This window comes from Mchenga conophoros, linkage group LG22, assembly GCF_057382185.1.
Source record: "Mchenga conophoros isolate Kocher_MC1m ecotype Shallow Benthic linkage group LG22, M_conophoros_male_GT1.1, whole genome shotgun sequence".
Classification (NCBI taxonomy): domain Eukaryota; kingdom Metazoa; phylum Chordata; class Actinopteri; order Cichliformes; family Cichlidae; genus Mchenga; species Mchenga conophoros.
The window spans coordinates 10373896-10400521 of record NC_140546.1 but is presented as its reverse complement, the minus strand read 5'-3'; the positions used below and the strand labels follow the sequence as shown (position 1 = coordinate 10400521).

General features: G+C 39.3%; 2 protein-coding genes across 7 annotated transcripts in view; both read left to right on the top strand.

Annotated features, from left to right (window-relative positions):
- Positions 1–3641: 3641 nt before the first annotated feature.
- Positions 3642–13498, top strand: sall3b (spalt-like transcription factor 3b). Its single transcript, XM_085262649.1, has 4 exons — positions 3642–4501; positions 8349–11300; positions 11384–11715; positions 12646–13498. The coding sequence occupies exons 1-4, from the start codon at positions 4420–4422 to the stop codon at positions 13036–13038; spliced, it is 3759 nt and encodes a 1252-aa protein (XP_085118775.1). The 5' UTR covers positions 3642–4419; the 3' UTR covers positions 13039–13498.
- Positions 13499–14369: 871 nt separating this feature from the next.
- Positions 14370–26626, top strand: part of atp9b (ATPase phospholipid transporting 9B) — a 59201-nt gene continuing 46944 nt past the window's right edge. For 2 of the 6 annotated variants that reach the window (XM_085263550.1, XM_085263549.1), the window contains exons 1-3: positions 14374–14500; positions 22724–22897; positions 26442–26592. In XM_085263550.1, the coding sequence (XP_085119676.1) occupies positions 14421–14500; positions 22724–22897; positions 26442–26592 (405 nt within the window). In that variant the 5' untranslated portion in view covers positions 14374–14420. Of the gene's footprint in view, positions 14501–14934; positions 15007–22723; positions 22898–26441; positions 26593–26626 lie in introns of all 6 variants that reach the window. The other 4 variants (XM_085263551.1, XM_085263547.1, XM_085263548.1 and 1 more) reach the window with 4 other exon arrangements.

Sequence of the window (26626 nt, the reverse complement as noted above, 5' to 3'; positions counted from 1 at the left end):
CTTTATTTTAACACAATCGTTCCCTTGTAATTACCACGTTTTAATGTTTTTCTCTGAGCCATGGCTAACAGATGTAAGAGAAGACAGGAGGCAAATACAAATGCCTGACAATGAAAACGGCTCTACTGAGTCAGAGTAACCTCTTCATGCATAACAAAAAGTATATCAGTCTTATATCAGTTCTTATATAAAATATAAAAAGCTAATAAATCACCTCACTCTGTCATTTTAGTCACTACAATAAGTCAAAAAAGGCAAACAATAGCATCCTCTGGTTACATCCTCACATATTTATCATACCACAGAACATATGTGGCTCTTACTTTCCTTATTAGCACAGAATGTAATTTGATCTGTAGATTTGTCCATTATCAATGAACTTCTTAGGAAATCAGGCTTAGCTAAAAGAGCTTTTAAAAGAATATTTGAAGAATTTAACACCAATGTCCTCCTAAGCATGTATTAAATTATTTTAAGACGATCTAACAGTCTATCAACTTCACTTTAAAGCTCACTGTAAATCTTCTGCTCATATTAGGATCATTAAAAATAACATTTTAAAAACATTTTAGTGAGTTTAACCAGTTTTTGGCTCCACAATCACCACCACGTAGGCCAGTCAAGTTTCAGTGAACACATTGAAGCTCTTTAGGTAAAAATCTGTGCATAAACATTTTTATTATTCCCTGCAGATTCTCTGCAAGGCTTTTCCTGTTAGTCATAAATACCTCAGTATGAATAGATAGTTTCAAAGTCTTGCCGTGTCTTTCAGCCTGATATATCTCTGGAAAGTTTTGCATTTTTCTCGTGGCTGATCACTGTCTTCAGGGGCCATTAGCTTGTCATATCTCCATCTGTGGCCTCATGCTCTGTACAGCAGCCTTCGCATTCCTCAGTTGGCACCGGCTGATGAGCCGCTGGTGTATCTGCTCCTCCTTTTAGTTGCTAGTAAATCGCTGCCTACTGTAATTTTCATACAGAAAATGTGGCTGCAGAGAAGCTTCTCAATTCTGAAGCATCAAATTGTAATCTTGGCGAGTACGTCAACCTCACTGTCAATTTCTTGCTCACAAATGACTGATACGCAAATGTGCAAAGAACTTAAACATTACAAATGACAGATTTTAACTTTCATTTTATATTAATTCAAACATAATAGTGTATTTGGCCTATTTTCAGACACGCAAACACTTTGTTATATTAATTGATATCTTTTCCAAGTTCTTGTGTAGTGGACAAAACATGAATGAATGTAATCTGTATTAAATGTGATGTTGTTTTTAGGAGATGTGCTTGTTGATTTGTTGGTATTTATCATTTCCAGGCTCCTGAAAGAAAAGAAATACCTTCTATGTTATTCATGCCATAGCCACTGATATCACATTTCCTGTGTTTTTTCAGTTGTTAGTGGATATCAGGCTAGAATGATTATTACTGACTATAACAGCCCATGTTTGGAAATTTAATCCTCTTCCTCCTTTATATCAGATATTTTGGCATATAATTATAGGCGGGTACGGTTTGATTTGTACAACAAAATGAACATTATGTAACACAAGGAAGCATGACACAAAAAAAGAAAACCATGAGTCACTGGCCCTGACAGCGAGGCATCCGGTGGTAATGGTTTGGGTCCTTTGTGCCATGATGCCTGGTTTCTACAGATGTGATGCTGATGCCTGGTTATACCAGCCCACATTTCTGCAGGTTTAAGAACTGAGTATAACATTGAATTAAGTGGCAAAACGTCATGTTCATAAATCCATGTGATGAAAATTATAGTGGACAAAATCTGCAAATCATCTGTGAGTTTCTTGCCATAACCCCTCCCTTAGTTACTTACTTCAGTGGGTCCAAATCTGGGCCCAGCAATTTTGTGGTGCCGTACTTGTGCCAGCTTTTTGGCACCAGCGCAGGTCTTTTTTTTTACTGGAAATGCAAACAGCTGGTTCTAGATTTGGCACTGGTACTGGATTGGTGGAAAAAAAGGTTGCAGGAGGAAATTAAGGTTGAGCGCACATGAATACATACTTGTTCTGAAAGATCACTTTTAACTGTGTTCTCTTCCAGAACAACAATGCCTTCATCTGCATGAATCAATAGTGGCTTAAAAGTGTTGTGAATCATGTGATATGGCCTTTAAAGTCATGTTTAAAAGGTACTCACTGATGCTGTGGTCCAAACCAAAACAAAGGTACTTTATGTTGTTTTCTTCTTTACCCATCCTTATATGCTATTGCTGTATTTTTGCAGTATTTACAGCTTTAAAAGTTATTTTTAGACTTCTCTTCATTAAATAGCCTGGAATACTACTGGTCAGTTGTTTTTCCAACAAAACCACTGAAAACAAAAATTCTACTGAAATCCTGTGTAATAGCTTCATCCAGGATTCAGGACCTCTTTGTTTCTTAAATTAAGCCAGTGTTTGTATTGCAATCTAACACCACAACTCCACTTACTGCTGCCCCAAAATTAACTGGAGACTTCTTCTGCCCTGCTGAAAAAAAGCAAAGCAGTTTTAGCAGCATAGGTCGCCAAAATAGCATCATGAATAACTCCCAAGTGCCTTTTTTGTTTCATTATTAATTAAGTGATTTGTGTATTTTTAGTGCAATTGCTTACTTTCAGCACTTATTTATTAATGAATATAATTTATTTAAGTGGCTCAGCTGGATTACCTTTCCTCCTCATATTAAACAATATAAACTGATACATTTGTTTGTCTAACAGATGTTCACAATGATTAAAATCAAGTGGTGCTTCGGGCATAGAGTGGAGTCTGCACGGGTGGAGGCCAAGTTAGAATCTGGAAGAGATCATGGTCAAGTAGTTGCTAGTTTGATTTTGTGTGCTGACGCTGGTTACAAAGAATCAATATCGAATCAAGGAGGGTTGAGTTTCTAGATAAGCGTTCTCGGCCACTCTGGCTATTCATCATAAGTCTGTAGAAACCTGATAGGTCAGAAGAAATTATATTCGAGCAAGAGTGGGGCCTCCTTATCTCTCTATAGCAGGGGAATAGGAGACATGCCGATCAATACCAGGCTGTTGTGTAGTACTTGCAATTATCAACAGCTGATTCTGTCGTCCCCCAGCTGCATCTTTTAATACCACATAATTACAAGTTTGGGGACAATGTCTGGTGAAAGGGGATTACAGCTTTGCTGAAGTATGCTTCATTCTTCTCCCAGCTTTGAAATAGCTACAGTCTGTGGAAGGGTTTCAAACACATTTTATTATACACCTCATACTCTTGCATACTTTCTTTTTTAAAGGATTTTTTAATTTATCGATAACTGAGCTGGATTTAAGTTTAAACTCTGGTCTGTATTGGCTGCTATTATGTCAACCAACCGGTAAAACATATATACAAGCTACAAAAAAGGTGTATTCAGCCTAGTTTTATTTTCAAACTGAGCTCATCTGGGTTTATCTTATACACTTCCCTGATGCTCACTCGAGGGAGGATTTCTTCTCCGACACATTTTTCAGTCTATTATGGCGCCAAATTGTGGGAGGTCGTAACAAATGAAGCAAGGGCTCCAACACCTCCTGTGGTATCCTGGCAGTAGCCTATCGCAGGCGGCTGAAGGGCATCTAATGATGGACCGGAGGCGGAGGCAACAAGGAGAGCGCCGGTAGCTCGGATAAACCAGGGATCTCACTTCCGATAGTCACCAGTGCAAGATCGGATCTACGTACGACCTGAGTGAGATTTTTACGCACAAAGTTTGACTTTACGCACGTATCCAATCCTGCGAAATCTGATCTGTTAGGGAGTTACCTCTTCCGTCGCGTTGATTCTGGGCTTGAGGCAGTTTTAGGTGTTCAGCCTATTTTCTCTGAGGGTGCTCCTGCTAGTGTTACGCTTTTGCCGCGAGTGTGTGTGAGGGATTCAGCTGGGACATCGAGCCATCCACCTCCCGAGGAGTCAACTCAAAGTGGAATGTCTAAGCCAATCCAAGAGCTGAGAAAGGAAATAAAACAATCTTAGACTCAAACGGACTATCTAAAGATGCAGCATTTGACCACAGAGTTAAAACCAAGACCGTTCCAAAACGCTTAAGACTCTCAGGAGTTCAGATCGGACTAAACCATGTTGGCTGCTCGGAGATGTGCGTAAAATCAGCCGCACACCGGACAGGAAGTGAACTAATTATTATTAAACACCATCCCTCATTTCCATATCTACCGTGAGTTGGCTGGACGGCAGCCAATCACCCATCGAAAGGCAGCTAGAGTCGTAAAAGCATTATCCTTCCTCCATCATAATTACACTGACATGCGCAATCTGCACTCGGGCATCAACACCATCCTCCGATCTCTTATTTCACCGAACCCGCTCTCCACGAAGCGTCCCATTCGCTGCTTGTAGATGATTCGGCGAAAGGCAGCAGCGAGGCGCACAAACAGATCAACATGTCCCGGCGAAAGCAAGCCAAGCCGCAGCACCTCAAGTCAGATGAGGAGGCGATACAGACCGGACTGCTCTGCAATAATGGTAAGTGTCCGGGGAGCTTTGGACGACTTTTCAGGGGGGTTTTAGGCTGCTGCGTGAAGAAGAACTGTCGTCTTAGACGGTTTATTCAAAATGATTTATTCTGTTACAAAAAAAACTTTTTAGGCAATTTGTAAAATAAAATAGAATGCAAATTAATTTAAACAATTTTACTTACCATTTTCTGCGGAAACACACCTATTATTTTAGCATTATTTCTGTATCACACTGTTTAGCTTTCAAGTCTCATTAGGGAAACTTTTTAAAGATAAAATCCGAAAAAGTTCATGATTTGATCACAAGGAAGCTTTTTTCATTTAGTTTTAACTTTACTTTGACTCGTGCAGGTCGAGATTTAACAGCTGGAGAAGATGTTGACACAATATGGAGTGGCAACTGTAGACTGAAATCTTTTAACATTTTTCTTTATGAACCAAGTTCAATGTAATAGTTTATTTGCTTGGTGTTTAAATGTTGAAGAAACAGGACCTGCTGTGAAGGACTGCGCCGAAACAAAACCCCCACATGAAGCAAGAAACGCACGGAAATCTTATATTTTGTTTCACATTATGTTCATATTTTATTTTATTGTATTTTTTTAATTTGGGGGACAAAGTCCTCCTGCCAACTACTAAACTTTTAATGATAAACATTCATATTATAAATCAAATAGAAATAGTCTTAAAAGAAGCTTCTTAATAAAGTAAGACGTTTAAGTAAGTCAAGACCCTTTTTTAAATATATATGTATATTGATTTAAAGTTTTTAATTATAACATTAGGGAAGTCCATGAATAAAATAATGACTAGGGATTATCAGCGCATTTCATATCATTTGTAAACAGAACAAAATCATTAAAACATATGACCATCCCATGTTAGAGTACACTATAACTCTTATCTTGTATATTTTCAGTGTCAGGATTTAATCTGGTGTGCTTGCAGGAAATCCTCATTCAACCGTTTAATCAACAAAGAAGCTGAGCATTAAATTGTATCAGCATTAATATTTTAAGTGTAAATCAACCTTTAAACTGCTGGAAGAGGCCAAAATGTTTACTGAAATTTAACAGAATTTTAAAATTAATCTTTGGCCTCTCAATTTGGTGCAGAATCAGCTGAAATACTTTTACATTCCACCAGGGACGTAAATATAAATTCATCCAAATAATGCTGATGTAATATCATTCATTTGACTTATTTTAATTATGTTAATGTTGATGGAGGGATTTTTATTATTGTTTGCATAACCCTGAAAAGTAAAAGGCCTGTAAATGAAAAAATCAGCTTCACTGGTGGAATCGCAATTTTTATCATCATTGCCGTTTTTGTTGCGTATTTTTCATTGAATTATATGTGACTTTGTTTTTATGCGTGGCTGTGAAAAGGTGTCGAGTGTGGAAGAGGCCCTCCTGACTCGGGCCCTCCCACCGCCCTCCAGCCAAGCAGGGGGCTCCGCCACTATGAGCTGGGCTTTGATTGAGCCTGCTGACTTAACCTTTGGCAGCATCACCCTGAGAGGGGCAAGTGGTCCATGTCTGGATCACAATACAATTAGTACATCTGAACCATTGACCTCTGCGACCCAGAGGTCGCGCAGAGAGTCACAGAAGCATTAATGCTGGGCTGCGAATCTGTTTGCTTTTCAGCTGCAGCTTCATGATTTTTTTCCCCCTCTCTCCTCTCATCGCCAAACCACACAAGAAACCAACATAAATCTGTTTACTGTTGCTGACATTATGGATTGAGTGAGGGTGACATTTTTAAATAAATTCCCATCACGTGTTATTACATTTGGAAACAAATTTAAAGGTTTAAATCAAATCCGATCTTTTCTTTGTTTTCATTGGAAGTAAATCTTACAGAGAGCAGACAAAATCCTGTGCTAAAACAGTGGAAGTGTTTTCACTCCTGTGTTTGCTGAATCGCCCTGGTGATCCTCAGACCACCCACTTTGTGAGGCAAGGACTCTGATTATTTACCCATGACAAGTTTGACTTTCAAATAGATTTTTCTACTCTGCTCTGGTTACACTCTTACTTCTTAAACTGAAAAAAAGTCTGTAAAAAATTCTTTTTATAAAATCTCTGACGTGCCACATTTGGAGCTACATGTCTATAATAGGTTAGTGAACTAATTTCCTCCTTAATGCAGACATTGTTCTGCGTGTTTGCGTGAGGATTTGTTCAGTGTGTTCGTATAATTGTAAATATAACAGACGTCTCCGGCTGCTTTTAGCTCCAGCACACTGGGAGTAATTCTTTTAGGTGGTGAAATGTGATAATTGGAGTTTATTGATTTAAGTCGGAAACACAAACACACACGCGTGTGCACACACACACGAATTATGTGCACATATGGGGCCACACAGACACACGTTCGTGTCAAATTTAGCACAAACACACATCTTTCAATCTAAAATTATTTAAAATTCACATTTAGTTTGCTTAAGGAAAAAACGCTGACAGTCCCTGTGAACGTGTCTTTAACGTGTGATGCTTACAAGAATGGAAGTTTGTAAAGATACTCAGTTAACAAAATCCAATTACAGTCGTTCCTAATCCCTGAAAATATCCATCCGTCTAAATAATCAGTTTTTAAAAATTGTTATCCTTAAATTAGTGTAGCAATACCCGGATATATGTGCAATAATTCAGTAGTGATTTCCCCAAAACTTCCCATCTGGCATTACTGTCTGTTTCCTAATGGGGCAAAACCTGAACAGATGCAACAGTGATCATAAAGTGTGAAATCCTGTCATAAGGAATGTCACATATCAGCTACTGAAACGGGGCAAAATGAAATGAAGATTTCAAAATAAAGAATTGTGCTAAAATATGAGAAAATACATCAGGAAAAGTCTGGAAACGAGGACGACAAGGCACGCTCTTACGTCCTGTTCACGTCAGGGTATTTTTTAGTATTTTTATTTTTATATGTATTTTGTATTTTTGGTATTTAGATGCATGAAATACAAAAATAAAAAAGAGATATGTGTTGCTGATGCAGATTCACAGATGTGTTCCTGAAGAAATTTGAGAAGACAATTAAATTTATCAGACCCTGAGAGCGAACACGATGTTTTAATAACAATCAGGGTATAACATGTGTTTCAGGTTGTGTAGATTATTAAATGTTACAACAGTTTTTTTAAGTTTAGGTTAATTCACTTCACTTTTTCCAAATAGAAATTTTGACAAATATGTGTTTTCACACACTCTTTACTTTTACTTTAATTTTACTTTAAGTGTGAGTTGAAAACTTCTGTCAGACACTTAAAAGCAGTCTTTTAGAGTCACGTCTCATTAAAAATGAACACACACTCCACAGCTGTAAACTTTGAAGTAGCTGAGCATGGTCTTTGGTTAAATGCAGTTTTTTATATTAAAAATAAACCTTAAAATGCCCCAAACCTTTCCTCCTGTGGTTCATAATTTGTTCTCACATACAAATGCACGTGTGTGCATAACGTTTACGGCACATATGCAGTTTAATCTAAATTTGTTTTAGATAATTCCTTGACAAACCGTCCCGTTTCAGCTTGACATGTTTGTTATCTTTGGACGCTGCAGGGTGTCTTGTGGATTTCAACGTTCAGTGGAGTTAAACAATGGTTGTCCGCACAACACGAGATTGGAAAGATGGACTCACCGCTGTGTGTGTGTGTGTGTGTGTGTGTGTGTGTGTGTGTGTGTGTGTGTGTGTGTGTGTGTGTGTGTGTGCACGCACGAGTGAGAGGGGGAAGGGACCATAGGTGAAAGGTGATATAGAGAAAATTCGTCCCACCGACGAAACATCGGGACATTCAGTGATCAGTTTCCCATTCTACTCTTGTTTTTTTTCCTTCTCAGGGATTTTGGCTGGCATGGAGCGAGAGAAGGCCAATGAAGACAGTGAGGAAACACACATCTGTGATAAATGCTGTGCTCAGTTCTTCACTTGGACCGAACTGTTAGAGCACCACAAAGTCTGCACTGAGGATCCCTTGGTGCTGATAGTGAAGGACAGCGAGGGGATGCCTGCACCGGAGGAATCTCCTGTCGGGCCGTCTCCAGTTCCCAGCGTAGCGTCCAGTGACTCATCTGCTGCAGAGTCCACGGATGCCGGCTTTGAGCTGGGAGAAACACTGGTGAATGACAACGACAGTCTGGATAATTTGGAGGAAGGGAGGGAGCGGGATGAAGCTATGGAGCTTGAACATTGCCCACAGGACAAATACACTACAACACCTAGCCCCCATCCCCCGGATTCAGCTGAGTCCACTCCTTCCCAGATGTCTGCAGCTGCCAGCTACAGCATGCCGAGCACCAACGTGACACTTGAGATCCTTCACAGCACCAGGGTGGCTGTTGCCCAGTTTTCCCAGGGGATCAATAGCAGCGGTCCAGGAGGGAAGGCAGCTTCAGCAGCTATCCCGGTGATCCTGGAACACCTGCTAGCTCTGCAGCAACAACAGGTCCACCAGCTGCAGCTTATAGAGCAGATCTGCAGCCAGGTAGCTGTCATGAACAGACAACCAACACAAGCAGCATTAAACCCAGTCTCCAGGTCCCTGTCTTTGGCTCCTAACCCTTTCCCCTCACAAGGCATCATCCCTCCTCCCGTCCTGCCACTGTCAGGAACGATTCCCTCCGCCATTAACGGACAGGCGGCTGTTTCTTTGTCTTCTGTGGTTGAAAAGTCGCAAACCCTGCCCTCACAAACTATATGTGGACAGCCCACATTTAAGGATGTCACATGTACCTCAGCCTCCTCAGAAAACACGACCCCATCTCTCTCCAGCTGCAGCAGCAGCAGCATCTCCACGTTGCTGCCTCCTTACACAGGCTCACACACCAGCAGTGTTAGCAGTACTCAGACACTGAGCTCCTCCAGCCCCATTTCGCTGGCACAGAGCAGTCTACTCAGCTCTTCTTCTAGCCTGCCATTTCTACCTCAGAGCCCCCCCAGCAGCGTCATTTTTCCCAATCCCCTGGCTAGCATTGCCGCCACAGCTAATGCACTTGACCCTCTCGCAGCCTTGATGAAGCACAGGAAAGCGAAACTGCCTAATGTGTCCTTGTTCGAAACGAAGCCCAGCCCAGAGGAGCCCTTCTTCAAGCATAAATGCAGGTTCTGTGCCAAAGTGTTTGGCAGTGACAGTGCTCTGCAGATCCACCTGCGCTCCCATACAGGAGAGCGGCCCTTCAAATGCAACATCTGCGGCAACCGATTTTCTACAAAGGGGAACTTAAAGGTGCACTTTCAACGGCACAAAGAGAAGTATCCTCATATTCAGATGAACCCCTTCCCAGTGCCAGAATATCTGGATAATGTGCCAACAAGTTCTGGGATTCCCTATGGAATGTCCATCCCTCCAGAAAAACCTGTCTCCTCCTGGCTGGATAGCAAGCCGGTTGTAGCAACTCTGCCAGCCACTCTGGGTCTTCCGCTTTCCTCCACTATTACTAGTATCGGCGGCTCAAATGACCCTGTAAGTGTAACACCATCTGTTAAATCTTCCTATGAGCCAGCTCCTGGTGAATGTGTATCTGTGTCACCTAACCACAGAGGCAGCGAGGCTCGTTTCTCTCCCGTTTTAGAAGCCTCCAGTGTGCTGAAAACAGAGGGGGTGCACCTGCCCCAGAGCTGCACCAGTAATCTGAGACCCAACCTTGCCTCTGAAACAACCAGCACCACCATCCCATCTGTGACCACCACACCTGAACCCATCGCCTCAGCATCTCCTGCCTCCAACTCTCCTTCTCTCTCATTAAACTCAGACGAAATAAGACTCCCATCGTGTGGCCTCCTGGATTCTATGCAAACATCTGAGACCTCAAAGCTTCAGCAGCTGGTGGAGAATATTGACAAAAAGATTACAGATCCCAACCAGTGTGTCCTCTGTCACCGTGTCCTCAGCTGTCAGAGCGCGCTCAAGATGCACTATCGCATCCACACAGGCGAAAGACCCTTTAAATGCAAAGTGTGCGGCAGGGCTTTCACCACCAAAGGAAACCTGAAGACTCACATTGGCGTTCACCGAGAAACTCTCCCAGTGCAGGTGCAACACTCGTGTCCCATTTGTCAGAAGAAGTTCACCAATGCTGTTGTTCTTCAGCAGCATATCCGCATGCACATGGTTGGTCAGATTTCAGAGTCAGCCGCGGTGGACGGGCTGCAGGAGGTGGACAGCAACGTGTCTTTCAATGAGAACAACTTTGACAGCCTGAGCAGCAATGGCAATGACCTCATTGATGATATTTCAATGGAAGAGGATAATGAGGATGGTGAAGAGGAAGTGGAAAATATGGAGGAAGGCGCATATACATCTAAACCCTTAATCTCTGATTGTAATTCTCCCCCCAAGTCTTTAGCCATTGTGTCAAGTATAGCAGCTCTGGAGAGACAAATGAGAATGATTGACTCTGCTGTAAGCCTAAACCAGTCATTTGGTACAAAACCCCTAATTAATGGTTTTAAAGACAGCAGCCAGCTCAATATTGAAGGCGCTTTATCAGAGAAAAGGGTGGAGAACTGTAGTGAAAACAGCCCACATGTGTCCGAGTCCTCCTGTTCGCCTTGTGTATCAGCGTCTCCCTTTCAAAGCAACTCAGAAAGCATGACGATCAAATCACCGGCAGTTGACAACAGCAGGCCAGAATCCCAGGAGCCTTTGGCAGCCTCAGTGAAGAGAGAGCAATTTGAGTCTCCTGCCTCTGCACCAGCAGCTGCCCAAGAGCCGAGAGGAACACAGCCCGGCAAACTATGTGTGAAAGAGGAGATGCCTTACAGTATGTCATTCCAGCTGAGCAGAGAGAGAGGTAAGCTAAAAATGCCATGTAAATGTTTATTATAATAACCTTAAAAAACAGTTTAGTTTTGTAAAGATAACTTTATACTGCAGGTATTCCAAGCCTGATTACCAGCACTTCATCGGGCTTGATAAAAACTGAGGTGAATGGTCACAGTCAACCGAGCACCCCGATGGAAGGGCACCATCCTCCGTTTAGCATCCACATCACCCCAGCGTATCCGTCAGTTGGTAGCCCAGGTATGACCTCCCTGCTAGGCCCTGCGCCTCCTCGGCGAACCCCAAAGCAGCACAACTGCAATGTCTGTGGGAAGAACTTCTCCTCAGCCAGCGCCCTGCAGATCCACGAGCGGACTCACACCGGAGAGAAACCGTTTATCTGCTCGATCTGTGGTAGAGCTTTCACCACAAAAGGCAATCTGAAGGTAGATAAAAACTGATGTTTTTTCTGGTGTGTTGTGTTGTGTTGTGTTAGGACCTTATCAAGGAAAACTGTTCCCTATTGCTATTAAGTTTTAAAAAGTGCACAGTAGGTGAACCAGGACTCATTTTACTGTGGTGAATATTGGATAAGACAAGACTTCCTGCAAGACGGGAATCCTTTAGACCAAGAACCTGGTTTCAGTTTTAGAGAAACAAAGCATTCAGAGGATCTCTTGTTCAAAAGTGTCTAAAAGTAAAACAGTCCATATTGAAAAACAGAGACAGATGAACTAAACGAAAACAGAACATTTACCAAGCATACATATTCTTCTCTACATGGTATCTTTGCTTATAAGAATCCATTAACGCGAATTAGGAAGCATATCGATGGAAGCTTAAATCATGCACCTTTCAAAATAAAAGACTGCTTAGACTATACAGGTTTCTGTAGGATTAAAACTTTGTTCATCATTTAGTGCAACATCATACTAACACTGACAAAATCTCTGCTATTCACCACTTGGATCTTAAAAATCATAACTGATTATTACTTTTACTTCTTAAATGTTAAGAAGTATCAAAAGTAATTCCCATTAGAATTCCTTAGAACCCCAGATTGCACCTTCATAATGTTTGTTTTTGTCCAAAAACAAACAAATATTTTACAGTATTGAATAATCAGAAGGGTTTCTGATTAATTATTAATCAACAAATCGATTCTGGATCAAACAATAAAAACTTGCTGTTCAAACTTTTATTTTGTCAGAGCCTAAAAATGACGTTTAAATAAATGTATTTGAACCATCAGGGTGTGTTTGAAAAAAATCAAAAGATCTAACATGAATAAACTGTCAGCTGTCCTATAGGTGATATATAACTATGTTTGTATTTTGAAAAAGATTACCACATAACACTTTTAATGCCATTTTCAGGTTCATATGGGAACTCACATGTGGAACAATGCACCGGCAAGGAGAGGCCGGCGGCTTTCTGTGGACAACCCCATGGCTTTGCTGGGTGGAGAGGCAGTGAAGTTTGGAGAGATGTTTCAGAAGGACCTGGCAGCTCGAGCCATGAATGTAGACCCAGGATTCTGGAACCGTTACGCGACAGCTATCACCAACAGCTTGGCCATGAAGAACAACGAGATCTCGGTGATCCAGAACAGAGGCATCCCTCAGCTTCACCCCCTCTCGGCAGGCATGGACAGAGTGAGCACCGCAGGAGGTCCAATTACCAGTCTAACCAAGACAGGCATCGACCTGGGAAACAACAGACATTTTTCTCTGCTGATTGATGACAGTAAAGAAATTGGAATCAATTGAAAAAAAGACAAACGTTGTGAAATTATGCAAGTTATTATGGACATTAAAATATTTGTAAAACACCTTGTTTGTTCTTATGTATTATATATAGACTTGAAAAAGAACTTTTTATGACTCAACAGAGAATAGTAGGTTATTCACATTTTGCTATTTTACTTTGCAGTCATTTGTGAATGTGTTTTTCTACACAGTAAAGAAGTTGTTCAACTCATACTGTAATTGACAATTCCTTAGATGTATGGTTGCTCTGAAGAAGGGAACATATGTCCGATAATCAATAATGCAAAGAGTCTGCTTTCTCCTCCGGACACCTGCCCGCTGCTGCTACAGTGAGAGCAAAGCACAAAATATGCTCGTGAACATCCACATCTATGAACTGAAAAGATACGTTGTCAGTGTTATGGTGAGAAATTGTCTTTCTTAAACAACAGTCGGACCGAATAAAAATCAGAACACACCACCTGTATGTTCAGATCTATACGTGACACTCCTTAGTTATTACAGCACTTTTTTTTTTTGCTTAGAAATCACAGCCAAGAATAAGCTTTTTCATTTACTTTTATCTCTTTCAGCAAGGATTTTTTTTTTTGGCAAACAATAAAATGGCCCTCATAAACTAACAGCTTTAACAAATTGATTCTTTAGCTTGACTATATTTTATCATTTTAGTAGAACTGCAAAGCTATGTCTGAAGTTTTCAATTAAATCTAAAAACAACCATCAGTAATAATAATAATAATAATAATAATAATAATAATAATAATAATAATTGTAGTATTTAAACAGGTCAATGAGTTGTGTTATCTGTAATTATTTAAATCAAAGAAAATAACAGAAAAGTAAGTCAGCAGTCAACACTAGATTTCATAAAGGGAGACCATGTCAGCCAGTTTCAAATCAAAACTTTAGGAACAAAATAAAGGCGTATATTTTGTTAAGTAGTTTCTATAAATTCGGATTAGAACAGCTGCTTCTCAAATAATTTCAAAATCATATGCAAAATGCAAAATATACCACCTATTAAAGGTATCGTATCATCCTCCAAAGTCTTATTTTAGCGTAAGCTATATTTATTATTTCACTACACTGATTAAATCCGCGTGCAACCTTCGGTTACATCTTGAAAGCGCAGTTTTCGCATTGCTACATTCAGAAAAAGCCCACTTTGTTTATTTTTGTTTTTTTGCACACACGCTGCGCAAAACAAGCGTTGCGTGAGATGAACCCCCCGCCCACCCAGTTTGTGCTCTCTAATCTTAAATTAGTGAAGCAATTTTTTCTTGGCTTGACATTCATCACTACGACATTTTTAAATGCCACGCGAATGCAGCACAAATCCCTACGCTTTTTGCGTGGCATCGCATAGGTACTGCCCAGCCAAGATGGCTGACAGCATCCCGTTAAATCCGGTGCGGAAGAACTCGAAGAGAATCCCGTATTACAACTCAGCCAGGCTTTCAAGGTATGGACGGGGTAGCTGAGCTGTTTTTTCTGTCTCGCACTAAAGCGACAGTCTTGTTGTCTGACACGTTTATGTGTTTTTGCTTTGCTTTTGCTTCCCGGGGCTCGGATCTGTGTACGGGGGTCGTGCTTGTTAGCTTGTTTTGCTAGTAGTGCTGTTGACAGCTCATTAGCGGTTTCTGCTTTGACAGCTGTTTGATTTTATCACACCGCCCCAGGTAACGCTAGAAACCTGCGCAATATGTGCTTTTGCTTTTTTACAAGTTCCATAATTCAGCCTGTCAGTGTAGCATATGTTAGTGATGGTTATCTGCTGTGTTCCCTCGGGCTTTTCATTTAAAGTCACATGATAGCTGTGCTGGCGTACTACGTCACATGATATATGAAGATAGTTACTTTCTGTAGTCGTGATTCACCATCTTGCTCATCTTTCAGAATGGAGGAAGATGAGCTAACACAGTCCTCAGGGTGAGGAATGGACAGGAAGCGAAGTAGGCGCATAACAAGGTACTTGTAGTTCAAGAGCATCCACAGCAAATAGCTTTGGGTCATGTTAACGTATAGGCAAGTGGCTAATTAAAGGTGGAAGGTAAAACCTCGACCCCTGCAGGGTTAGAATTTGGTGGCCAAGTTAAGATTTAAGTAGAAAATGTCCTAGTATGTTTCACGTCCACTTGTCTCCTTTGGTCACGGCAAAAATAATAAAAATTTCTCTTCTTCCTGTGGTGAAAAACATCTAGTGATCTTCTTTAGGATGACAATGCCTCCACCCATAGGGCACAAGGATTGGCTGGTTAGTTTAATGAGTATTAGAATGTTATAGTTTCAATAACACAAGATTACAACCTAGTTGAATTCCTATGGTAGATTTTTGAGTGCTGTACACCACTGTAATCAAAACAGGGACTTGTATAAAAATCTAAAGCTAAACTAAAGGTTTTCTAGTAGTACATGATGGTTTAGCAGTTTAAGATGCCTTATGGGCTGAGAAACAGAGAGGTACTGCTTGCTAATACAAGACAGGTATGCCGTAGTGAAAAGACTGCTTTATCTTTATCTTATTTCTTTTTTTTTTTTCTTTTCTTCTTTTTTTTTTTTTTACACTAATAGGGACCACGTTTTACAAAAAACATCAAGTTGTGGTGGAAAGGATTAAAACTTAAGTGAAACCATAAATGGGTCAGTAAAGTGTTTACTGAGGGTACAGGTTAAGGGTACAGGTCAATTTATCATTCATCAAACAAAGTAAACAGAATTTTCCAGCCTTCTTTTTCAGTGAGCTTCAGTCATTGATGACAGACTGCCTAAATCAAAGTCTGAAACTTGTTGCTCCGAGGTGCCAACAGCAGCACTAACATTACAATGCAATAACAGTGACAAAACATTATATGTAGCAACACAGTTTAAATCAACTGTAAGCAAAAAAAAAAGTGGCCTAGGTAGTGTTTTTAATGGGAATTTTAAGTCAAACTATAACATAAATGCTTTATCCTTTAGTTCAACAATAACTAAATCAAATAAACCATGCAACATCTCAGGAGCCTCCACAGTATTGAAATTAAAATATATTTTATACTTGGGGATGTTGTGTCTTGGGTCAGACTTATCAGCCAGTTGCTTAAAACCCTACTTTTCCACTAGCTCTTCCTGTCATATGAAGTGCAACTAGTGAGTGCTCCAGTGAGTCATTTGTTTACTTTTGGGTCACTCCTCACCAGCTGCTATTATCTCGTCTTTCATAGCCTGGTTTTACTGGATGGTGTGTTTTTTGCTTCAAGTGGAGAAACGAGTTTGTTTCCACCTTTAGCAGAGACAGTTTTCTTGCTTATTCTGCAAAGCATTGTGCTTTTTTTTTTTTTTTTTTTGGAGGCTGTTGAAGTAGTTCGTTTCTAAAATGTCGTCAGAGGCTGATATGTGGCTCTTGCTGTCAGAGATGTCTGGGCTACACTTGTTGTTGTTCGCACTAAGTATTGTAAACACCTGGCACAGCTCTATCCTTGATATCACATTAATGACACATTTTTATAATGTAAAAATATGTACCCCATATTATTGTGGAAGGTGGCACAACCTTAGAAGGATTGTATTGTCCCATGTGCACACATAAATCACAGACCTCAGCAACTGTAAAAGGTGTTTTGTAGTGGGTGGTAGTAATGTGCAATTCAACTGCAGTATATTAAAAGGCAAAAGTATTCAGTTTTATATACAAGGAGTGCAGAATTATTAGGCAAATGAGTATTTTGTCCACATCATCCTCTTCACGCATGTTGTCTTACTCCAAGCTGTATAGGCTCGAAAGCCTACTACCAATTAAGCATGTTAGGGGATGTGCATTTTCATTCAAAATAGTCAACAGGGTCGCAAGAAGCGTGTGGGAAAAACCAAGGCGCAAAATAACTGCCCATGAACTGAGAAAAGTCAAGCGTGCAGCTGCCAAGATGCCACTTGCCACCAGTTTGGCCATATTTCAGAGCTGCAACATCACTGGAGTGCCCAAAAGCACAAGGTGTGCAATACTCAGAGACATGGCCAAGGTAAGAAAGGCTGAAAGACGACCACCACTGAACAAGACACACAAGCTGAAACGTCAAGACTGGGCCAAGAAATATCTCAAGGCTGGTTTTTCTAAGGTTTTATGGACTGATGAAATGAGAGTGAGTCTTGATGGGCCAGATGGATGGGCCCGTGGCTGGATTGGTAAAGGGCAGAGAGCTCCAGTCCGACTCAGACGCCAGCAAGGTGGAGGTGGAGTACTGGTTTGGGCTGGTATCATCAAAGATGAGCTTGTGGGGCCTTTTCGGGTTGAGGATGGAGTCAAGCTCAACTCCCAGTCCTACTGCCAGTTTCTGGAAGACACCTTCTTCAAGCAGTGGTACAGGAAGAAGTCTGCATCCTTCAAGAAAAACATGATTTTCATGCAGGACAATGCTCCATCACACGCGTCCAAGTACTCCACAGCGTGGCTGGCAAGAAAGGGTATAAAAGAAGAAAAACTAATGACATGGCCACCTTGTTCAACTGATCTGAACCCCATTGAGAACCTGTGGTCCATCATCAAATGTGAGATTTACAAGGAGGGAAAACAGTACACCTCTCTGAACAGTGTCTGGGAGGCTGTGGTTGCTGCTGCACGCAATGTTGATGGTGAACAGATCAAAACACTGACAGAATCCATGGATGGCAGGCTTTTGAGTGTCCTCGCAAAGAAAGGTGGCTATATTGGTCGCTGATTTGTTTTTGAATGTCAGAAATGTATATTTGTGAATGTGGAGATGTTATATTGGTTTCACTGGTAAAAATAAATAATTGAAATGGGTATATATTTGTTTTTTGTTGAGTTGCCTAATAATTATGCACAGTAATAGTCACCTGCACACACAGATATCCCCCTAAAATAGCTAAAACTAAAAACTACTTCCAAAAACATTCAGCTTTGATATTAATGAGTTTTTTGGGTTCATTGAGAACATGGTTGTTGTTCAATAATAAAATTATTCCTCAAAAATACAACTTGCCTAATAATTCTGCACTCCCTGTAGTTGCAGTTCACAACAGTAATCTCCTCAAGGCATTTACATTCAAGGGTAAAAAACCATATGATATTACAAATAAAACCCCACCAATCAGATCCCTTATGGTTAACACTTGGCGACAGTAGGAAGGTAGAACTCCTTTTTAATAGGAACAGATATCCAGCAGAACCAGCAAGGGGCATCTATCTGCTGTGACTGACTCGAAGGGTGAGGGGATGGTACCTCACTGAAAGAAAAATGGTAGAGTTGTATCTAGCTTGCTTATTATGCCGATAAAATGGCTTGTATTCTGCCAGTGTAGCTCTGGCAGTTCATGTTAGACTGAGTCTATTTCTCTAAATTTGTCAGCACCAAGTCTAAAATAAAGAGCTTAGTTTCACTTGAAGTGGATCGAAGCAGAAACACCAGTGCACACCAGTGTAAAAACGCAAACGGCTATGTTGCCACGAGGGCAGGGATTCAGGACAGGACAATAAATCCCACTTTGTTTCTAAGACCTGTAAGTTGTGTCTAATTTTACTATATCTCCTACTATGGCTAAAAGTACATTTAAACTTGGACTTCCTGGGAAAATCCTCTGCCACGCTGAACTCGTTTCTCATGATAGTGATGAAATTAATGTGGCAGTTTATTGATCCCTGTAGAGGAATGATGAGAGCTGATTTTCTCAAACTGTTCCAAAGCATTTGTCCTGAAGCTGATGGAGAATGCTTTCCCACTGACACTCTGAGCAACTGTTGGCAACACCGTCAACGCTGCACCGGAGAGGCAGAAAACATTTTTACAAAGCAGCCCACGTTTCCCACAGGCTTGAGTTATTATGTAATCAGATGTGGGTGTTCCATCGCAAGAAACACTGGCTAATAATCCACTTTTTTTTTTTTTTTTAGCAAGTTCGAATGGTGTGTAAACATATCGCACATTTTGGTAACAGTGAAACATTTCCCAGATCATATGACTCAAAGCTTTGAGCACAATATTTACAGTTTAACACTACTACCTTTATGTTTATAGATCTGTCTAAAACAGTCTTTTTTTTCTTATCCTCTTTAACAGTTCATCTCCCTGCATATTGTCATTCAATCAGTGTTTGTTTAGTTATAACTTGAGAAATCTGTGTACCTGTATCGACTGTTCTGCTCATCAGGTTCAGACTTGGCATAGCTGGGTCTTTGGCTATGAAGGGAAGGATTTGGGGTATGTGACCAATGCAAGTGTCCTTGGATGCAGTGCTCTTAAAAAAAACAAAAAAAACACTGCTTACTCTGAAGGTGGTGATGCTATGCACAGGATGTGTGCTGATTGATTGAAAGATTTGCTTGAACAAACAATGGATTGACAGCAGAGTTCACCATGAAGGGGAAAAAGTGTGAAAAGAATCAAAGGTCAAAAATAAAGAAGTACAAATGGTGTTTGGAGTGAACTGTTCTGGTGGTTTTGAACATTTGGTTTCTTTGTATGTTTTCACTTCTGTAATCAAAAGAAACACCCAAAACAAACAAAAAGTAGCCAGTAGTAGTTGTATTTTTGACATAACCATTGATGACAACACACTGATGCAACATGCGGATACTAGTCTGCAAAGCTCTGTGTAGGATCAATACACAACCTTTACAAGACACTGAAGTGCAGTGCTGAGTGTGTGAAGTCATTTGAATGAACAGGTCTTACTTTTGTTTCTCACTAGAAGTTGTTCTTGAATGTCAGTATTTCCCCTACAGTGACAGCAGCCATGTGTTTGACTGTGCTTGTGAAGATATTGAATGAAAATCTTGCATTCCCAAGTCTCAGAACCTTAATTTTGGACATGACAACTAAATGCCAAAATCCTGACTTAAATCTTAAATTTTAACCCTAAAAAAAACTCTTTTCTTAGGTTTGTTCTTTCTGATAGTAATAAACTCAAACGGGTTCTTGCAAATACAGCTGAACATAAATGTATTTAGTTTAGTGCCTCATGCTATAAAAAGGCTCCTGAGATCATGCTGCAAATCCAGGACATTTGTTGGTGTTACAGTTTATCAAACTTCTTTAGGGATTTAATCCATCCATCAGCAGGCCTGCAATACTAAATACCTTCACTCACTTATGTTATTTTAATAAGCAGTTTATATTTTCAATAGCCGTAATCACTCAAACACATTTGGTATGTGTATGCATGTAACTGGACTTTTAAAATAATAACTTGGTGTGTGTGTGTTTGTTTGTGTTTTTAGTGGACATCTATAAATTGTTGCTACAAAAATGAACTGGGTTACACTCTTATATGACAATTAAAAATTAATTGCTTGCAGCTGAACTTCATTACTATATAGAGACAGAGTTATTTAGCTTACCTTCATTTAACAGAAAGAGTAGGATACTCGTTTTGGTGTTTAAAAAAAGTAAATGCCATATTCATGAACCCCACTGTTGTAGTCCCTTAGAATAAATGGCACCTCCTTTTGATGCTCAAAGTGCCAAAAGAAAACTTTGAACAACTCAGGAGAACTTTCTTCTCATTATGACTCAGTTATTTGAAAATGATCAGGATGTTGTATGAGGAACTTTATTTTTTGTACCAAACTATATGTGATAAGCACTTTGCTGTGCAGAAATATGGGTGTATCATGACAGGATATAAGCATGAACAGATTCCTGTTTGGCTAAGTTACAGCATTTGTTACCGGCATGTTTCTCTTGGCTCAGATGTTGTTGGACTTACAAAAAAAAGCGCTGCAATTTTTTTTTTTTTTTTTTTTTTTTTTTTTTTTTTTGTTCAAAATCTCATATAAATGAAACAAACTTTAAGATTAGTTCTACCAAATTTTATTTGACAGAAAATACTTTTTTTTTTTTTTTTTTTTAAATGATAAATAAAGAAACAAATACTATAAGCATGTGGGGGGGGGGAATGGTCTGGACTGTGATCTGTCCAAACTGTGATTTTTAGAAGTGAGGAACCAAAACAAATACATTAACTGGTAGTAGTTGCTACACAAGAAATAATTATAACAAATATTTGTTTTATGATTTGTATGATGAATTTTACTCTTGTAAAATTTCTATTTCTATTTGTGGTGAGGCTGAATTGTGTTAATAGGGTTGTATTTTATGGAAAACACCATCATCATAGAGGGTGTTGATTTTGTGGAGACAATGAAGTGAATGTATAAACCAGCCAAGCCTGGTGGTGCACACCTTCTTCCCTTGTTCAGAAACAGAGCTTTGGGAGTTTCTGTTCATATGGGTTATAAATAGGTAACAGGTTGTTTTGTAGCAGAAAGTCCTACAAGTGGCATTATCTCCGGTCCTTCAACTAAAGTTGCAGACGCTCTCAGCTCAAAGTCTGGCTACAGCAGGCGTCTAAATGTTTTACTGCTGGGGAGGGCCGCATCTGTGAGTTTGGACCTTAAGCTCTTAATCCTGCTCATGCTACGTTTGCTTGCGCGCATGTCCACGTTTATTTATTTATTTTCAATAAAGGACACTCTTGTACAGTGGAGTGACCTTTCAGTCTGCTTATATTGTATTTTTTTTTTCTGAATGTATTTGATAAAAATAAGTTCTGGTTTCTAAAATGAGATTTGAAGTTTAATTAAAAAAAATCTAAGCAAAACACAAACCTCCCCAAATGTTAAAATTGAATGATGTTAAATTTGAATTAATTCAGATTTGTTTGTTAGGTTTTTTTTAGTACAGTAAATTTTATTTACTCAGAACATCCACCTCAGTATAATACATGGAAGATCAGTACTTGTATGTGACATTGATCAGAAAAATGTTATTAATCTTTTCAGCTTTATTTTGCCTGTTGCTGATATGAGACTCTGAATCTTTTACTGCTATATTTAATTGGCATTCTCATTTTCATCACGTAATCTGGCAACGTCACTATAAATATTATTGAGGTCATTGCAGGGTTGACGTGACCACAATGTGTGTTTTGTTTTTTTTTTCTTATAAGAATCTAGACATTTATTAGAGAGCGTCTCATGAATAAGGTAGTATATCTTCTCAACGGTGTTTTTAGTGTTTATTATGTGAAAGTGCTGTTGGCTCTGCCCTTCTAACTAGCTTTAATCTTGGCTTTTCTCACTGAATCTTGCACATCTTGTACTTTGAAGTGCTTTTTTAGTATTTATTTATTTTTTTACCTTGAGATTTCCTTAAGTATAAAGTTGGTCATAGATGCTGTTACTTGTTCACACTGCTTGGATATACTGTTTTTGCGATTTAAGATAAAAAAGGTTGAGTTTAATGTAATGAATAGAGTACTTTTTTCTTTTTTTTAAACTAGTAAAGTGAACTTTGACAGTTTTTTTTCAAAATTTATTTATTTTTAGTACAGTCTCAGCAGAGAATGTGAATACTTAAGACCTTATTCATTTGTGTTTTTGGACACAATCTGAACACAAGTTTTTTTTTTTTTTGCCACTCACGTCAGGGACCACAGATTGAGTTGTACACATCAGACTTCATGTGCAGTGGTTGGCACAGTTATGAGATGCTGAATTTTACAACTAAAACAAATGAAAACACTGTTACAAAAAGGAATGAAGCACAAGAGTTGCTTTATCGTGTTGTCATAATTTTATATTTAAATTGTTTATCCATTTCAGCATGTTTCTAAAATTGTTCTCCAACACACATACTTACCCTCGTTCAAAGTAACTGAGTCTTCCTAACACAGCTTACTGTTCTTTCAGATACTCTTTAGAAGATGAGCCCTCTAACTTGGATGAAATGCCCCTGATGATGTCGGAGGAAGGCTTTGAGAATGACGAGAGCGACTACCAGACTCTACCCCGGGCCAGAGTCAATCAGAGACAGAGTGGCCTCGCCTGGTTCCTCCTGGGAGGATGGAAAGTCCTGTGTGGGAGGTACCTCTGCACCATTGTTGTTAATATGTTGATTTAATGATTTTTTTATAGTGACGGTTTAGGCAAAATATTGATAGTTTACATTTTGGGTTTATGTATCTGGGTGTTTTCTGATTATTCACTCAAGCCCTGCTATTTTTTAATAGGAAAATTCAATGAAAGCATTTTAAAGCAAAAATAGATTAACCATGTTTTTAGTGAAGTTTCTATTTCTGACCTCTGCTGCAACCACATATTTTTTACCTTCTGCCAAACACTGCACCACCTTCTTGTATGTTTTCTAAATAAACTTAAAGGAACCTGTAATATAAGTTTCTAGCAATTAGACTACTTGAATAATATTTGTAATAGAAGCTTGTCCATAACAGATCTGTAAACACACAAAAATAGATTGCAAGTTCACTCTGGGATATAAAATGGATTGTGCTTGTAGCCCAGTAGTCTTTGCTAAATAACATATTTTCATAGCAAAATACTCGGATATGTTTTGCCAAATGCTTTACTGATGTCGCCTTATTTTTAATCTACAGACTAGAGTAGTCCAACTGGACATTTAACATTTCCGAGAGTCTTTCTGTAAATGCAAGCGTATTGTATAATGTCAGCAAGCATGCTTGTGATGATCAGTTTGGATTTCAAACGCACCGGTAGCTGTGCATGAAGTGCAAAGAGAGGATAAGGGCATGTTTTTTTGGTCGGGTTCCTCGATGCGCACCATCAGTCCAAAAAGATTTTCAGGTCAAACAGAACAGGGTGGTTTATCCGACTAATGATTTATTTGACAGGTTTTGCCCTCTAACGACGCTCCTTTCAGGCTAAGAGGACTGTTTGTTTGTGTACATTTATAAACACTTGTTTGTGTAGTACTCCAGTGCCCAAAACGTAACATTCACCGCTGCTGCAATTTCATAGCATATTCGGTTTTCAGTTCAGTTTTGTTGGTAGTGGTACGTGTCCAATTGAAGCTGCATATTGATCCCCCTCCCCATCCCCCCACTAATGAACAAATCGGATTTTTCACAGCTGACCAGTTTGATGCTTTCCAGTAATTTTATGTGTGCATAGTGTGGGATTATAAAACACAAATAATTCACAGTGAATAAGCCCCGACTGTTCAAATGGCATATTATTTGAATAGCATTCATTTGCTCAAATAATCGCTCTTATGAATCTGGACTCAGAGTGCACAGAGACAGAGAACGTCGAGGCCAATACAAACAGGACTTTTTACCAAAGTTGATTTATTTAGTTTCATGTTTTGCCAAGTTGCTTAAAATGTGGAAAAGCCAAGCCGTTCAGCATGACGGTATACACTGACACTCTCCCCTCTTTCCCCCCAGGTGCCAGTTTAGGTCATGCTCAGATCACGCTGCTCTCATTGAAATTTACCCGCACACTATGCCACTGTTTGCGTTTGATATCAGATATGGGAGATAAGCCCCCATTGTAGTCATTACCAGGTTGATGGAAAGTCACTTACTTTTTGAAAAGTAAATGTCAATCTGAACCCGTCTGTCGTTATTGAGTTTTGATAATATGGTGGTAATGATGTTAGTGCATACAAGCAGAAATGGACTAGGGGTAAAACTACAAACTGCATATAAAAGTCAAGTTGTTACATCTGCTGCTGTGTTGGCATTTGTTAACTGTGGAGGTGCAACACATAAACATAAATATCGGCTTCTCAGTGCTCAGTACCAAACTAATAAAATATTAAAAATGGAAGTTCAGTAAAAGTAAGGCACAGGCACGCGTGTCAGTCGAAGCAACGCTCCACTATTTTTAAGCCTTGATAGTATCCAAAAATGATTCAGTGTGGAGTTGTTATGATGGAGGAAATTACCAATTGTACCAGATTGCAAACTTACATTTTAACATGTATATCATGGGAATTGATTCACTTTTTGAATCAGCCCCAAGTGGCCACTGGTAGAACTGCAGTTTTTAGCTTTTTTTATGTTGCCTTCTTTTTAACCTCAGAGGTTGCTGTTTGGGTAAAACTAACAAAACTAATGCGTGTCAACCAATTTCATGCAGTAGTTTGGTTATATATATGCAACATGTTTGACTCTTAAGCTTAAATTGATTATCCAGCTCTGAACTTGTCTGACTTTTAACATAATTAGCAAGGGATTTCCCACCAGGAGAGATGCTAACCTTTTTAGATGATTCATAGCGTTAAAAGCAAAGGACCTCTTTATACAAGTGGGTCAAAAAAAAGCCTTGAAGATCTAATTTACACTGATGAGACCTGGAATATAAATCACATCAGTACTGTAGGACGCAGCAGAACACAGCTGTGAGGCTCCATGGCTACTAATGGTTTAACAGCTGAGAACGTTAATGAGAATGAATAAACCAATTTGAAGTGGACGTCACGGTTGCGTCACTGTAGTTGCAGAAAAACAGGAAACTGGTGAAAGATGCAAGAAAACTGGTGAATCTAAGGAAAAAGTAAAAATGTCTTTTTCTGCTTCTTTATTTATTGCAGAATATAAATGAAGAGAATAAGATGGCCTGCTGTTTGGTTCGTGTTTGCAGTTTGGATAAGAATTGTTTTTCTTTTATATATAGTATTTTTTTTTTTATATATGTTTACACACACAGTTGCTGTTGAATTGTGAGTTATTGATATTTATAGAGCTAGTTGAGTCTCTCTATCGCTCACATTTGTATTACTAATGTAAATTTTTGTTTCATTTTTAAGGGAAGACAGTTGTGTTGTCTCAATGTATCAGCAGCAGCCATACCATCCTCTCCCATTGCACAACCCCCTCATTTAAATGAACATGTTTGAATAGACATATTCACTCAGTGTGCACCACTGTTGCCACAAAGAAGCTGGCTTTACTTTGGAAACCCCCACCTCCAGTTACAAAAGCCCAATGGATTACCACATGTACTGATATAATTAGTAGGGAGCTATTAGTGGCGTTACTGCACAGTGCTAGAGCTGGCACTGTTTAAGCATTGTAAGCAAGGAAGGGCAAAATCACAGATTTGCTTTAATCTCTTTTTCTATGTATTGCTTAAATTTGTATCCTGTGTTGTGCAAACTCGACAGAGATCCTCAAAGTCGTGTATTACCACAGAGTTTATTTTCTGTTTATTGGTTATATTTTTATCTTTATTATTTTAAGCTCTATGTGTCCGGAGAAAATTTTGAGAATTTGTGACATCAATAATGATTTAAAAACAAACTCGCGCAGTTACAGAGTGATTACTGAAATGTAAGAAGGCTGAAAATACGTTTTAGACTCTGGTTGCTGTGACAAATATTAAGTTGAATTTTAGGTTTTCAAAAATGTTTTTTCTTATTTTGAAAAAACCTGAAAAAATAAACTGTTTTATATATGTAAGATGTTTCCTTTTAATCATCTGTTAAATTTATTTTGTGACCTAGTGTGGAACTTTCTGACTCCCCTGGTACAAAAAAATATCCCCAAAAAGCCATAAAGGCAGTTCTGTCTTGTTGTTGTAATTTTTGCTTTTTTTTTTTTTTTTTTGGTCTGTTTTTAATCATATTGACATCTTCTTTTGTAAGCTGCTGTGACTGTCTGGCTCATATATGTCGGAGGAAGAAGGAGCTGAAGGCAAGGACAGTTTGGCTCGGCTGCCCTGAGAAGTGTGAAGAGAAGTACCCCAAAAATGCCATCAAAAACCAGAAATACAACATCATCACCTTTGTGCCTGGGGTGAGTGGCAGTAGCTCCCACACAACCTGTAGCC